The 14,051-nt window shown below is 42.3% G+C and overlaps 1 protein-coding gene across 7 annotated transcripts in view; it reads left to right on the top strand.

The window, feature by feature from the left end:
• Positions 1 to 8,812, top strand: part of LOC114666204 (uncharacterized) — a 196,368-nt gene extending 187,556 nt beyond the window's left edge. For all 7 annotated transcript variants that reach the window (XM_051925011.1, XM_051925029.1, XM_051925020.1 and 4 more), the window contains 3 exons: positions 1,303 to 1,582; positions 3,337 to 3,509; positions 8,651 to 8,812. In XM_051925011.1, coding sequence (XP_051780971.1) covers positions 1,303 to 1,582; positions 3,337 to 3,487 — 431 coding nt within the window. In that variant the 3' untranslated portion in view covers positions 3,488 to 3,509; positions 8,651 to 8,812. The remainder of the gene's footprint in view (positions 1 to 1,302; positions 1,583 to 3,336; positions 3,510 to 8,650) is intronic.
• Positions 8,813 to 14,051: the final 5,239 nt, after the last annotated feature.

The following is a 14,051-nucleotide window of genomic DNA, read 5'->3' as shown; positions in this document are numbered from 1 at the left end:
GTTGTTTAGAGTATAAGCAGAGCAGGAAAGGAGACAGGACAGTTCCCTGAGGTGATCCAATATTGCACACCACCATTTCTGATGCATGGTCCCTCAGCCTTATGAACTGCTGTCTAGTGGTCAGGTAGTCCTTGATCTAGGAGATTCTTGAAGCATCAAGATGCAAAGCCTTGAGCTTTTTTTCCCAGTTGATGAGGCAGAATGATGCTAAAATCACTGGAAAAGTCAAAGAGCATTAACTTGACTGTGCTGTTGACTTTGTCTAAGTGGGAGTAGGCTCTGTGAAGCATGTAGAAAAGAGCGTCCTCCAAACCTATGTGTGCTTGATAGGCAAACTGCAGAGGTGTTCTGAAACCTGGAGTTGTAGCTGTTTCAGGACCAGTCTCTCAAAGGTCTTCATTTAGTATGAAGTAAGAGCAACATGGCACTGGGATCACACAGGATGTCTTCCACAGCTGGGGAACCTTCTGCAAATTCAGGGAAAGGAAGAACAGTTTGTCAGCACCCCGGGGGCTGATTCCAGTCCTGAAGCTTTGTTTATGCAGAGTTTTCTCAACTTTTTCATCACAGAATCAGCAGATGCACACAGTCCAGGGAATGGGGGGGGGGGGGGGGGGGGGGGGGGGGGGGGTGATGTGCTGCAGACCACAGGTGTAATGTCATTGTAGGGGAAGATACAGATGGCAGTTGGGATTTTGGAACCTCCTCAGCTTGCTCACAGATACTAGCAGTGTTGTGAGTGGCGGTTGTCTGTACTTGCAGTACTGCTCTTGTCCCCTACCACTGCATGTTTTACAGCCTGCTTGTATCCAGTGAAAGTCTCTATCCTATTCCATATTTCCTCCACCTTGTTCTGCTGTAACTTGTGCTCAAGTTTGTCTCTTTGGTGGGCTTTCCCTTCACGGAGCTACTTCTTCAGTTCTGACTGCCTCCATTTGATTTGCTCCATATCTCCAGACCTGAAGGATCTCTTCTTCATATTCAGTAGGGCTTTCAGGACTTTTGTGATCTTTGGCTTATTGCTGGGAAACCAGTGCACTATCTTTGTGTGGATTTTGTTATAGTCTGTAACAAAGTGGCTTAATTCTTCAGTGTTACTGTAGATGAAGAAGAATGGTAAAAATCTCCTTTACAAGCTCACACAACTTCTTAACAAACAGTTTGCATGAAATTTCTGACTTGGGACCATCTCATTCTCATACCATAGTTTTATACCAAAACCCTACAAATGAATTTTATTTTGCCGGCCTGTAAAACTGCATTGAAGAATTGTTTCTTTTTTTGTTTAAATCTTTTTGACAGCCATCAATCTTGCTAGACGGGGTACTGCAGAGCAGTCTTCTTTCTATGGAAGCATGGGAGCTGCAAACCATGCCATAGATGGCAGAACAGATGGTGACTTTAATTACAGGAGCTGCACCCATACTGGACTTGAATCTTCACCCTGGTTGAGAGTAAACCTGAGGGCCACCTACGCCATTTCCTCGGTGGTGGTCTACAACAGACAGGACTGCTGCGATGGCAGGTTGAATGGGGCTGAAATCAGAATTGGTGACTCGCCTGATGTCTCAGAACATGTCAGGTAAGTGAATTTCTGTGCCTCCATATTCTGGATAATGTAATGCACAGACTGATGTTATGGTTAATGGCTGGAAGTTTTTTGTTCAAAAGCTAAATGTAAAAAAAGGTTTGACAAATAGTTTTAAAAAAATGATCAGAACTGAGCAGGCAATTCAGCAGGTTCTAAATACAAAAGATTATCATAATCCTGTGATTTTGGAACCACCACTGAGCCAGAATTTCATAAATACAGATATATGGAAAAATACAAAGATGAAATAATCATAGAAAAAGGGTGTTTCATATTTTAAATACCCACCACTGATGAAGAACCAGCCAGCGCCTCACCTCTCTCCATGTCACGTCCTCACACAGAAAGGCTGGCCACAAACCTGGGGACTCCCTGAGTCAGTAAGCAGCAGCTTATCCAGTTGTGTGGAAGAGAAGTGGGCTTCTGACTACAGTGACTGCCAGGGTGTCCTGTTACATTGCAGAGGGGTCTCTTTGTTTCAGCCTCACTTCATTTTAATGTCAACTCAGAACTAAAGAGGATATCAGTCAAGGAGAAACAGTGTCGCTTTGAGAGCTGCAACTCTGCAAAACTCTAATAACACTCTTGTATTGTGAGCAGTAAAGCACTGTGCAATGTGACAATAGTCCCACCCAAAGACATTTTCACTTACTTATTTGGCTGACACCTTTATCGAAGGAGACTTGCAACATTCATGATATAATCAGTCATATTCCTTTTAGGATTTCCAATTGGAACACAGACAGGTCACGTACCTTGCTCAGGGTCATACAGTGTCAGTAGCAGGACTTGGACCCACAACATCAGGTTTTGAAGTCCAAAGACTTAACCATTATGCCACACAAAGACAGAAATGGGATGTGCAAATCTCATGGTAGCAGAAATTAATGTACAGTAAATGAAACGTGAAATAACGAAGAAAACTAGAGTAGTGCTCAGACAGGAGACAGGAGTTAATGGTGAAGCTTAAATTGTCTACATACGACGCTGCTTGAACATCTGTAGACCTGTCAAAATTATGTGGACACATAACGTCATTTGTCACTGTCTGCTGTTCATCATTACTGTACATTTTTCACAGTGCAAACTATCAGATCATCAACCAAAACCTCAAAAGAGATAAAAAGATCTATGAGTAAATTCTGTAATTTATTAAAAAGGTTACGCCAAGTCTGAATTACAAGCTTGTATGTGTCAAGTTTTACAAGAAGCCCATTTGTGCTTTATGTGCTTTTTGTTGTGTTGTGAAAAGAAATGCCATGAAAGAAGCTGCAGTCAAAAAGCAGTAAGACAAAATGACCAGTAAATTAAGCCAAAAGTCTAATACAAGCCAAGAAAACAGTGCCAAAAGGCCCAGACAATAACTGTGATTGATTAAGTTTTAGAATCAAGCAGTGCTTTTTTCTTTTATGCCTAAATCCCAGATGCTAAGTAAGGTTGGCTGCCATGTTTTAAACATACAATTATATGGAGCTGACAAGAACATATAATTGGCAACAAAGGGAAACAGCATGGCAGACATCCATACTGAAGATTAACAAGACAAATAATTGATAAAAAAAAACATAACACAACCATTATCAATGAAATCAGCTGGCTGAGAATCATGACACATGTAAACTTGCAGATTTTAAACCCCAGATGGTGGATCCATGAGTTAGCAGTGCTTACCAATAAGCCACTAAGCATTAACTATCAACAAATTGCTTAACTGATTATAAATATAAAATATTGTTATCTTCCAGATGTGGAACAATTGAGGCCACCTACCCTGGATCTGTTCACACCATCTGCTGTCATGGAAGGAGAGGCCAATATGTCAGCGTTGTCCTGCCAAACCAGCCTCAGTATTTGACACTCTGTGAAGTGGAGGTCTATGGAGAAGCAAGTGACTGACTCAAGGAATTTGGCTCAACAGGTAATGTAGTAGTTTCTTCTATACTGAAACATCATAAGCCACACCAATACAAATTAAGTTGATTAAATATGAAACTAAAAATGAAATATTCTAGAAGCTTCTGTCCTTGAATGATGTAAAAATCAGGGTAGACGGTAAAAGAAAAAAATGTTTATCCTCACTGCATTTAAATTCAGTTGCACTGAAGTGTTTCAACAAATGCAACTCAACCTGCCGTGAAGGGTTTAGCACGGGGCATAGCTGTTCCTTGACTGATTTGTATATCTAAATTGCATAATGCATGTGACTTCACCATTGGCTAGTCAGGTGTCTCCAACTAAGTACAGGGTGGGCTCAGGAAGCCAACACCCTGACCTGGAATAAACAGATAAGGAAACACATGTAGTGTTAAGTTGGGGCTCCTACAGGACAGGTTAAGATTTTTAGTGTCATGGGCGTGTTTAAAACATTTAGTACAGTAGATCCCAGTCATTACTATAAAATGAGTTCTTCAACAAGAACATGAGGACGCCATTGGAAGCTCTTTAGGAGTGGAGTTAACGCAAACATCACAAACGGTTTCTTCACACAGAGACCCGTTGGCATGTTGAATAAATTACCAGGTAGTGTGGCGGAGAGTAGGACTTTAGATAGATAGATAGATAGATAGATAGATAGATAGATAGATAGATAGATACTTTATTAATCCCAGGGGGAAATTCACATACTCCAGCAGCAAAAAATATTAAATTAAAGAGTAATAAAAAATGCAGGTAAAAAACAGACAATAACTTGAATAATGTTCAACGTTTACCCCTTCTGGTGGAATTGAAGAGTCACATAGTTTGGGGGAGGAATGATCTTCTCAGTCTGTCAGTGGAGCAGGACAGTGACAGCAGTCTGTCGCTGAAACTGCTCCTCTGTCTAGAGATGACACTGTTTAATGGATGTAGTGGATTCTCCATAATTGATAGGAGCCTGCTAAGTGCCCGTTGCTCTGCTACGGATGTCAAACCGTCCAGCTCTATGCCAACAATAGAGCCTGCCTTCCTCACCAGTTTGTCCAGGCGTGAGGCATCCTTCTTCTTAATGCTGCCTCCCTAGCACACCACTGCGTAGAAGAGGGCACTCGCCACAACCATCTGATAGAACATCTGCAGCATCTTACTGCAGATGTTGAAGGATGCCAGTCTTCTAAGGAAGTACAGGCGGCTCTGTCCTCTCTTGCACAGATAATCAGTATTGGCAGTCCAGTCCAGCTGCACTCCCAGGTATTTATAGGTCTGCACCCTCTGCACACAGTCACCTCTGATGATCACGGGGTCCATGAGGGGCCTGGGTCTCCTAAAATCCACCACCAGTTCCTTGGTTTTGCTGGTGTTCAGTTGTAGGTGGTTTAAGTCGCACCATTTAACAAAGTCCTTGATGAGGTTTCTATACTCCTCCTCCTGCCCACTCCTGATGCAGCCCACGATAGCAGTGTCGTCAGCAAACTTTTGCACGTGGCAGGACTCCGAGTTATATTGGAATCTTTAGGGATCTTCGCATCTTGACTTGATGTTATTTTAGACACCCTAGGTAACTGGGATGGTCGAGCTTGTTGGGCTGAATGGCCTGTTCTTGTCATAATTGTTCTAATATGTTAACATGTTATGAAGCAGCACATCATCAAATAAGTGTCTCTTCTAAAGTATGAAGGGCATAGGTTCTTGTCTTAGGGTCACATAGTTCTCTTTAAACACGCTTGTTTTCTTTACCTTTTCTGGACTGTATGAACTTCAGAGAACAATTATGGATTAATGCTTTTATTATCATTCAACTCTGGAAGTTTGAGTTATTTCTCTTATGTTTTCATTTTACCACAACGCCATTTCTTTTTATATATAAGATTCGGTTACCACAATGATAGCATCTGGCTGTTAGAGGCATAGCTTGCAAGGTTGCATTAGTCAGTCAGTCAGTCATTTTGTAACCCGCTTTGTCCTAAACAGAGTTGCAGGAGGTATGCTGGACCCTATCCCGGCTAGCATAGAGCGCATGGGAGGAACAAACCCTGGACAGGGTGAAAGTCCATTGCTGGGCAAAGACACACACACATCCACCCCAACCACACACTATGGATAATTTAGGATCACCAATTCACCTAACCTGCATGTCTGGTAACTTTGAAAACTGGAGCACCCAGAGGAATCCCTCATAGACACAGGGAGAACATGCAAATTCCACACAGGGAGGACCTGGGACCTGAATCCTTGTCTCCTTATTGTGAGGCAGCAGCTCTACCACTGCACCACCATGCCATCCATTGTCATTAGTGCGACTCTTTATATATCTCCATTATGGTTCTGTAGCATCTCCTTGGTTGTGGTCTGTGTTTGGTTGTAAATTACTGAATTTTTATCTTAAGAGTACAAGTTTGGATTGGTATTTGCATTTCTGACCTCCTACTTTTGAGTTTTGTTTCAGTTAAAGACTTTTGCTCATCTCTTGGCCCTTCTTAATTCAGACTGTTTAGACGTTTAGCTCTGGCAGTACACCAAGTGCCTAGGATCAGTAAAGATCTAAAGACCAGAGCCCCCTTTGACATCCAACAAGGCAGCACTCAGATGTTAAACGTAAAGAACAATTAACAGCTGCAACAGCATGTTGTGCTGTCCCTGTTGAATCACCTAATTCAAATATTATTTACAACATTTAATCAATAAGCAGTGCAAGTCTATATATTCTGTACTTTTAAAAATGAAAGTGACAAAGTGGTTCTTTAGAACGATGCCATAGGGAAGCCATTTTGGGTTCCCTTAAGGATCATTCTCAGGAAGATTCTTTATTTGATCGGTGGCAAGGTCAATAAGTAACCATGAATAGATGACAACAGATTTGTGTGTTACTTTAAGCAGGTCTCACCTGATTGTGCACCTTGCTGTTCTGTAAAGAAAGATGGGTTGACATTATGGCCATCTTCCACAGCTCAAAACTGACAACAGAATTCCACTTGGAGTGGAAGGAGTTCAGGCCTTTCATGGATGACCACACTCTAGGCAGTAGGGAGCAAACACCGAGCTGATGCAGAGAATACAGTGCTGGCCCTCAGTGTGCAGAATATCACATGGTAATTGGGGGGCTAGTTAGTGCTCCACAAGTGACATTTTACTCTGGTACTATTGAATATAGAATGAATTAGCTATGGAGAATTACTTTATACACAGACACAGATGCACACTCTCCAAGTAAAAGACATGCCACCTTGTCATTCTGAACAGCATCACACAAAACAGACACTTTTCATGACACCAATGCCATGGGTGTGAAAGACCGTTCCCTTTGAACTTATAAAGTACTCAGCGATCAAGGCCTCCTCCCATCAGCCCCTACTGTTGTCATCTTGAAGAATGTTGGTAACACAGTATCAACAATCACGGTCACACTCTTCATCATCACTGAGATGATGCCCCCATACAGATAACCTCGAATGCCCAGGCGGGGCTGCAGTTTACTCAAATCCTGTGAAAGTCTCTGCCCTCCTTTCCAAATCCACCTGATTTACAGGAGGAGCTTCTGCTTCTTGCCGGACAGGCATCTCACCCTGTCCAGCCGGTGAAGAGCCTTTCTGAACTCTGCATCAATATCTTCTCTCAAACTCAGTAATGGACATAATGATTTATAACATCACGATACATTTTTAAATTTTATTTTGTGGGTCCTCCATAATTTTAATTTTTAAGGGAAGTCCACACCTTCCTGACACTCAGGACTGACAACTGCACTGTCCATTTGAATCTTGGGTTTGCTCAAGTCCAACCATTTATCCAAGGCTGGCAAAGATGAATTAAGATTACTCTCCCTGCTGACCAAACAATAAAACAGACAATGAGTTGGCATCTGAGTGTTAGGAATGGAATATCAACAGTCATTTGCCTGTGATTAATGTTTCTGTATAAGATACAGAGACCCAGCAGAGAACAAAAGGCCCACTCAACGGGATCTGTTAGCCGCTTAAGGAATTTCACTATGGCTGAGGTGGGGGGTTTAATGTTAGGTGTACAGTCAGAGATTTCTGCCCAAGTCTAAGAGTTCCAGTGCAAGTCTTGTGTGCCATGCCAGAGAAACAAAGAGAGCAATGACACTTTGTCCCTCAGCTCTCAGACACATAATGGCCCCAATGTACTAAGAGAGCTTCTGGGGTTACCTCAGACCATACGAGTGTGTGTAGCTTAGAAATTGTGGGAACCAGCCCATACACAGAGAGGCAGACACCACACACGTTTATTAATATTTACAACTATTTACAAAACTACTGCACACAAACCAGTGCCCCTGCACAACACACCCTTAAGCCCGGGCCTCTTCCAATGCCTTCCTTCACCGCCTCCACCCCTCTCCTCCGAGCTCTGTCCACTTCCACCCGACACCCGGCCCCTTTTAAGTCCAGCCGGCCATGCTCCAGTTGCCTCCTGATGCGCTTCCTGTGACAGAAGTGCTGCTTGAGCACCCCGAAGCACTCCTGGTGTCCCTGGTAATCCTTCCACCAGCACCTCCGGGTGTGGCAGAAGTGCTGATGTTCAGGACTTCTCAGGCGTTTGGGTGACCCCTGGCGGTGCCTCTATAGGGTTGAGCTTCCATGCGCCGTTCCCATGGCCCCCATACCAATCAGGGTGGCTGCCCTCTCCCGGTCCTTCCAGGCATCCCGGCTGGGTACCGCCCCCAGCCGCTCGCCACAGAATGTTGGGTTTGACACTTTCAACTGACTGGCTACAGAAGGAATTATGATTCATGTACCCCAGAAATGAATTCCCAGCTATGCCCCTGCCTCAGACTTTATAGTCTTTCCTCCTCATAACTGGGTACCTACCACCTGGGCCAGGCAGTATGGTCCAGTCGTTAAGGACTTGAATTCGTAACCTCAAAGCTGCAGATTTAGACCCCACCACTGATTCATGGTGTGACCCTGAGTGGGTGACTTACTGTCCCTGTGTGGCAACTTTTAAAGGCAGATCAGTGTAAACCATTGAAATATAGCTGGGGGCTTGTAAAGGGTGGCGTTCACTATAGAAGGGCCCAATATAAGATGAAGTTTATTTGTCTGATTAAGTTCCAGGTACATCTCCTGGGTGGGTATAAAGAAATGCCATCACAATTCTGATCTTTTTTGTTTTGCTTTTCAGATATTTCAGGCTGAACACCAGCAAAGATAACCAAAATTCTTCAGTGGCCTGCATACCGAGACAACAAAACTGCACATCGGGAGCTTGCATGTTGACCCATCAGGTTTTTCCTGCTTCCCTCCTGTCATTTTATGAACACATTAAAAATAAATCTGCACATTGTATGAGCGTCTGTTTAATTTTATTTGAACTATTCCTTTCTTAAGGCAGTGTGTCCAGCAGAGAGCAATAGCTCCACAGATAGACCAGTGTCTGTGCTGGGAAACGCACTGTGGAAAGAAAATTTATTCTGTTTCCAGTGCCACCATAAAGTCATAACACCAACAAGATAACCTGAAAAAAGGCATTCACAGCACACATAATTGTACGTTCTCAAAAGAGAGTACACACCTGAGAAAAGCTGGCACTGTGGCCATCGTGCACTTTGATTCTCTGGTGCCTTTAATGCTGTCCTGTTCCTCCAATTGCAGAGATAGTTCAGGGTCATATAAATAGATCACAGTCACAGTGGCATCATATACCACTGGATGGTCGATGTAAGCAATAACACTAGTTAAAAACAGCCGACTGCTCCTTCTCCTCCTCCTCCTGCTGCTGCTGCCGGCATGGACTCCATCTATGCTATTCAACATTCATACATTCTGAAATTAATCCAATCCCCGGTTATGGCGTGCACCACTTCACACAAGGCAGGAACCCACCCTGGATCGAATTCCAGTCTATTGAGGGCCCAATGGAATTGCCAGTTAGGGATGAGAGAGGGAATGAGATGCACCTGGAGAAACACACACAGAAGAAGTGAAAACAACAAGAGTATACAGGATTTGAACCCATGAGGCAGGATCTTTAAGTCAGCAGTTTTAGCCATTGCACCATCCAATTGAATTCAATTCATTTATGAATAGCATTCTTCAGTGAGTACAGAGTACTTACACATTCCTATCAATAAAGCCATTACAAAAATAATGAAAACATGCGTCATTTAGCGTGGGCAGTAGAGCGGCCTCAGGCAGACTAAGGATCGCATCCTTAGGAGTTTGCACGTTCTTCCTGTGTGTGTGTTTACAGTCCAAAACACATGCAGGTTAACTTGATTTTGCATTTATTTATTTGGCTGACACTTTTATTCAAGGCAACTTACAACATTTATGATACAATTGGTTGCATTTGTTTTTTTTTTTCAATTGGAGCACAGACAGATGAAGAGATTTGCTCAGGGTCAGTAGTGGGAATTGAATCTACAACCTCAGGGCTTGAAGTCCAAAGCCACACCCACTATACCACTGCCTAGGTTAGGTGAATTGATCCCATTGTGTGTGTGTGTGTGTGTGTGTGTGTTCATGTTGTGAGGCACTTGCACTTCATCCAGGGGTTATTTCCTACCTTGCACTTGATGATTGCTGGGATTGGCTCCTGTTGCTCTGCATAACCCTGCTCTGGTTAAGCAGGATTAGGGGAAGGACAGACAATTCTGATTCATTTTATAATCATTATTTTAATTCTTCATTTTTTCAGCCACTTCTGTCCAGGGTTATGTAATATTTAAAACAAATAATTTGTTCTTTGAAGTCCATGATGAGCATTACTGCTTAATATCATTCCAGTCAGTCGCCATGCTTATTACCTCCCTGGCAACAACCCCCAGTAATATCGCAGGTTTAGAGTCCACTACAGAAAAGTGCTCTATAAAATGAAGGTTGTTTGTCAAGTTTTTGTCTGATGTGTTTGAAATGTTTGGTGGGACTGGTTCCTGCTAAAACAATCAGACTCTGCCTGGTTCTGGTCTGGTAAAAATGGATCCAAAATGGACAATTCTTATCTTCTTTCTGCTTATTGGATTTTATTATTTGTTCATACTTCCCATCTATAGGCGGGTCTATGGCAAGTTGAACCCTTTTCCTGAGATAAGCTCCTACATTTTTTCACTTCTCCTCCCTCAAACTGTTTAAGAAGGAGAGCACAGGTAAAGCGTTTCAAAGCGGCCTCGCCTTTATTATTGCTCTTCTGTTCCGTTACTCAAATCAGGGCGCAAACTGTGCACCTGCACAGGACCGCCACGCCAATAAATATTGAATATAAAACAGAAAGAGAAAATAACGACACAGCTGACGGCAATGTGGCCAAAAAAACATCGTGTTTCTTGTTACACTGGGGGGCGAAGGGGCCACCGATTCTTTCTCTGCCCAGGGCCGCCATGAGCCTAGAGCCGCCCTGACATGAACAGGGATTTTTTTTCTAGTCCTTTTAAATAGCTTCTTTTATCTTGCCGATGTGAGACGTGGATGCCTCGTACACAAGACTCCGCTCTCCTAACGATAACTGAAAAAGTACAAATTCACATCTGAAGTCTGCAGCCGGCATGTCGGCTTAAAATGAGGTCTCCGCTTCGCATCCAGCTTCTAGAAAAGGCGGTAAAGAGCCTCTACACGCTAACGTCTCGAAGCCAATAAAGTGCGCTATGCAAATTAGGGTCACGGAAAGCGTCTGAGATACTCAAGGAAAGTGTGAGGGCGCGCGCGCGAGAGAGAGAGAGAGAGAGAGCCGCAGGCTGCATCATAAACAAGGAGTAAGTTTTAATAGACCAGCGGGCTCGCTGGACAAGCCTGCTGACATCAGAAGAGCAAGAAGACCACCAGGCGTATAGTAAGTTACTTTTACCTGTTATGAAAACGTGTGAATTAAAACGATCTCCTACTGTCTGGCAGGGCTCGAGTTCTCAGGTTTCATTTAGACGCCTTTCTTTCCATTGTAGTCCTGCGGGGAGCGGCGCTGGTAACATTTTCTAAGTAGAGGCATTTTGGGGGTTTGTCGGGGTATTTTTGGATAGGTGGGGTTACAACGTGGATTGTTCTTTTCCTTATTAATTGGCCTGTTCTCGTGTTTCTTTTTGCAGACTGTTTAATCTATAAAAAGACGACGATAATAAAACATAGATGCATCTATTACACTGTTAAAAATGCGGGTTCTTTAGGGGCATTTTATGGTTCTTTACTTGCTTGTGTGGTTCCTCATAGAACTATTGCTTGACAAAACACCATTTCATTTTGGGAAGGGTTCTTTGCATATGAAGTTGGTTCTTTGGACTCTGAAAAATATCCTACAGAACAAAAAAGAAAAACAAAAACAAAAAAATAAGCCTTTAATGTAAAGTAGAATACCTAGAGGGACACTAACAGATTAAGAAAACCTGAACTTAGCTTGTCTTATTTTACTCATCGAGTAAAATCATCAGCCACTGATATTTCATAAATCTATTAAACCATCTGTTAATGGTTATTTGCAGTAACCTTGTTATAGATCAAAATCAATAAAAGTTCTCTCTAGAACCTTCATGTTGATGGGTCTTTTGGGAACCAAAAATGGTTCCCCTAAGGTCTCACTCTGAAGAACCACTCTGGCACCTTTAATTTTTTAAGAGTGCCCCAGTTACATAACAAGACCAAACTAAAAAGCCTTGTTAGAGGCATTCAATTGTCATCTATGTGGTATACTTATGAGGCAATATCAGACTACATGGCACAGTCTGCTCTGTACTTGAAGTATTGTGGAGGCTCAACCATTCTCTAATATGTATTTGTTTCTTCCTAAAATGATGCTCTCTGTTTTGTAATTATTAATAACCTATGTTAACCACTTTAGACTTACACAGGCAGTGTGGTGTAGTGGTTAAGGCATTGGACTTCACTACTTAAGGTTGTGGATTCAGATCCCTCTACTGACACTGTGTGACCACGAGCAAGACACTTCATCTACCTGTGCTCCACAAAGAACTGTAACCAAATGTATCTCAAATGTTGCAGGTCACTTGAAGTGGAGAAGGACAAGCAAACTGTGATTGCATTCACTACACTTTTGGCACGCAGACTTATTTTGTTAAATTGGAAGAATCTTAACTCTCCTCTGATAAGTCAGTGGGAAACCGATGTTTTATATTATTTGAAATTGGAAAAAATCAAATTCTCAGTTAAAGGATCTGTACAGAATTTTTTCAAAACCTGACAGGATCTAATCAATGATATTTTAGAATAAGAGAAATAACTATTACCGCATTTACTTTCCTTCTCCATTTTTTATTTACCTATATATATTTCTTCCTTTCTTTTGTTTATTGTTGCCTTATTAAAAAGCCCTAAGCAATTCTCCTTTGGCTAAGCTCTCCTTCTCAGGGGTGGGGTTTGATTTGTCTTCAATTTTTTTTTTTATTTTGTTATAAATTGGTCTATTTGTATGGAATGATTACAATAAAATTAATAAAAATAAATTTAAAAAAATGTTGCAGGTCACCATGGATTAAGGTTTTAGTAAAATAATAAAAATGTTATCACTGCAATTACACTTGAAAGAAGGGTCCCTGTCAATCAAAAAACTCTTATTTAATTCTCTGCAAATATAAAAGTATACAAAACATTAAATTTTTTTCATTAATGGATGGACCCAACAGTCTGTCTGGGGGATATGGCCCACTGAGGTCCACCCACAACAAGAATTCTGCTCACGTCCCAAGCACATGTGTTGCATTAATAAGTGATTGCAGGTGCCTGAATGTGCCCTGTGGAATGGCATCCCATCCAACACTGTATCCTGCTTATGGCCAATAAAGATATTTAACAGAATGAGAGAGTTAGCAAAATAAATGAACAAACTATAACCGATTAGATAAACAAATTAAACCCCAACTCCCTACCCTGAGCTGAGCTGTGATGGGGTCATTGTCTGTCTGGTGGAGTGGTATGCCCACTGTGCAAGTGGCCTCCCTTCTGACCTGTCATCATAAACTTGTCCTCTGCCTCCTGCCATTGAGCTTTACCTCAAGTCTTCTGTAACCTCAGTGGAACTCAGACTCAAGGAGCTATAAACTCCCCCAGGGGTCACATCCAGTAAGCCTACAAAGTTCTTAAAAAGTTGGCTGCCAGTCACAAACTGTGTGCTGTTATCTAACAGTTGGGCAGAATTTATTCCATTACCACCCACACTCTAGGAGCTCATCATGGACCATAAAGGTATCTCCAGCACAGGAGCCCAGAGGCCCACAGTGGGCGCAGGGGGGTAATTAAGGAGGGGTGTGGGGTTTACTGCAGGGCTGCATGTTACGGCATAGTGAGGCTATAAAGGCAGTTCAATGGTGATTTAGTCAAAGTGGGTTAAAAACTGCTACAAACTAAGACTCTGTACAGGCCTGAAAGCCTCCAATAAGAATAGCCTCCTTATAAAATGGGTTTGAGTGAATGTTTACCAGCAAGAAACAATAAAAGTTAGTGATTTCTATTACAGTAATCCCTCGCTTTATCGCGCTTCGCCTTTCAAGGCTTCACTCCATCGCGGATTTTATATGTAAGCATATTTAAATATATATCGCGGATTTTTTGCTGGTTCGCGGATTTCTGCGGACAATGGATCTTTT

This window comes from Erpetoichthys calabaricus, chromosome 1 (genome assembly GCF_900747795.2).
Source record: "Erpetoichthys calabaricus chromosome 1, fErpCal1.3, whole genome shotgun sequence".
In the NCBI taxonomy this organism is placed as follows: domain Eukaryota; kingdom Metazoa; phylum Chordata; class Cladistia; order Polypteriformes; family Polypteridae; genus Erpetoichthys; species Erpetoichthys calabaricus.
Note: the sequence above shows the minus strand (reverse complement) of the source record. Positions and strands in the feature narration are given on the sequence as shown.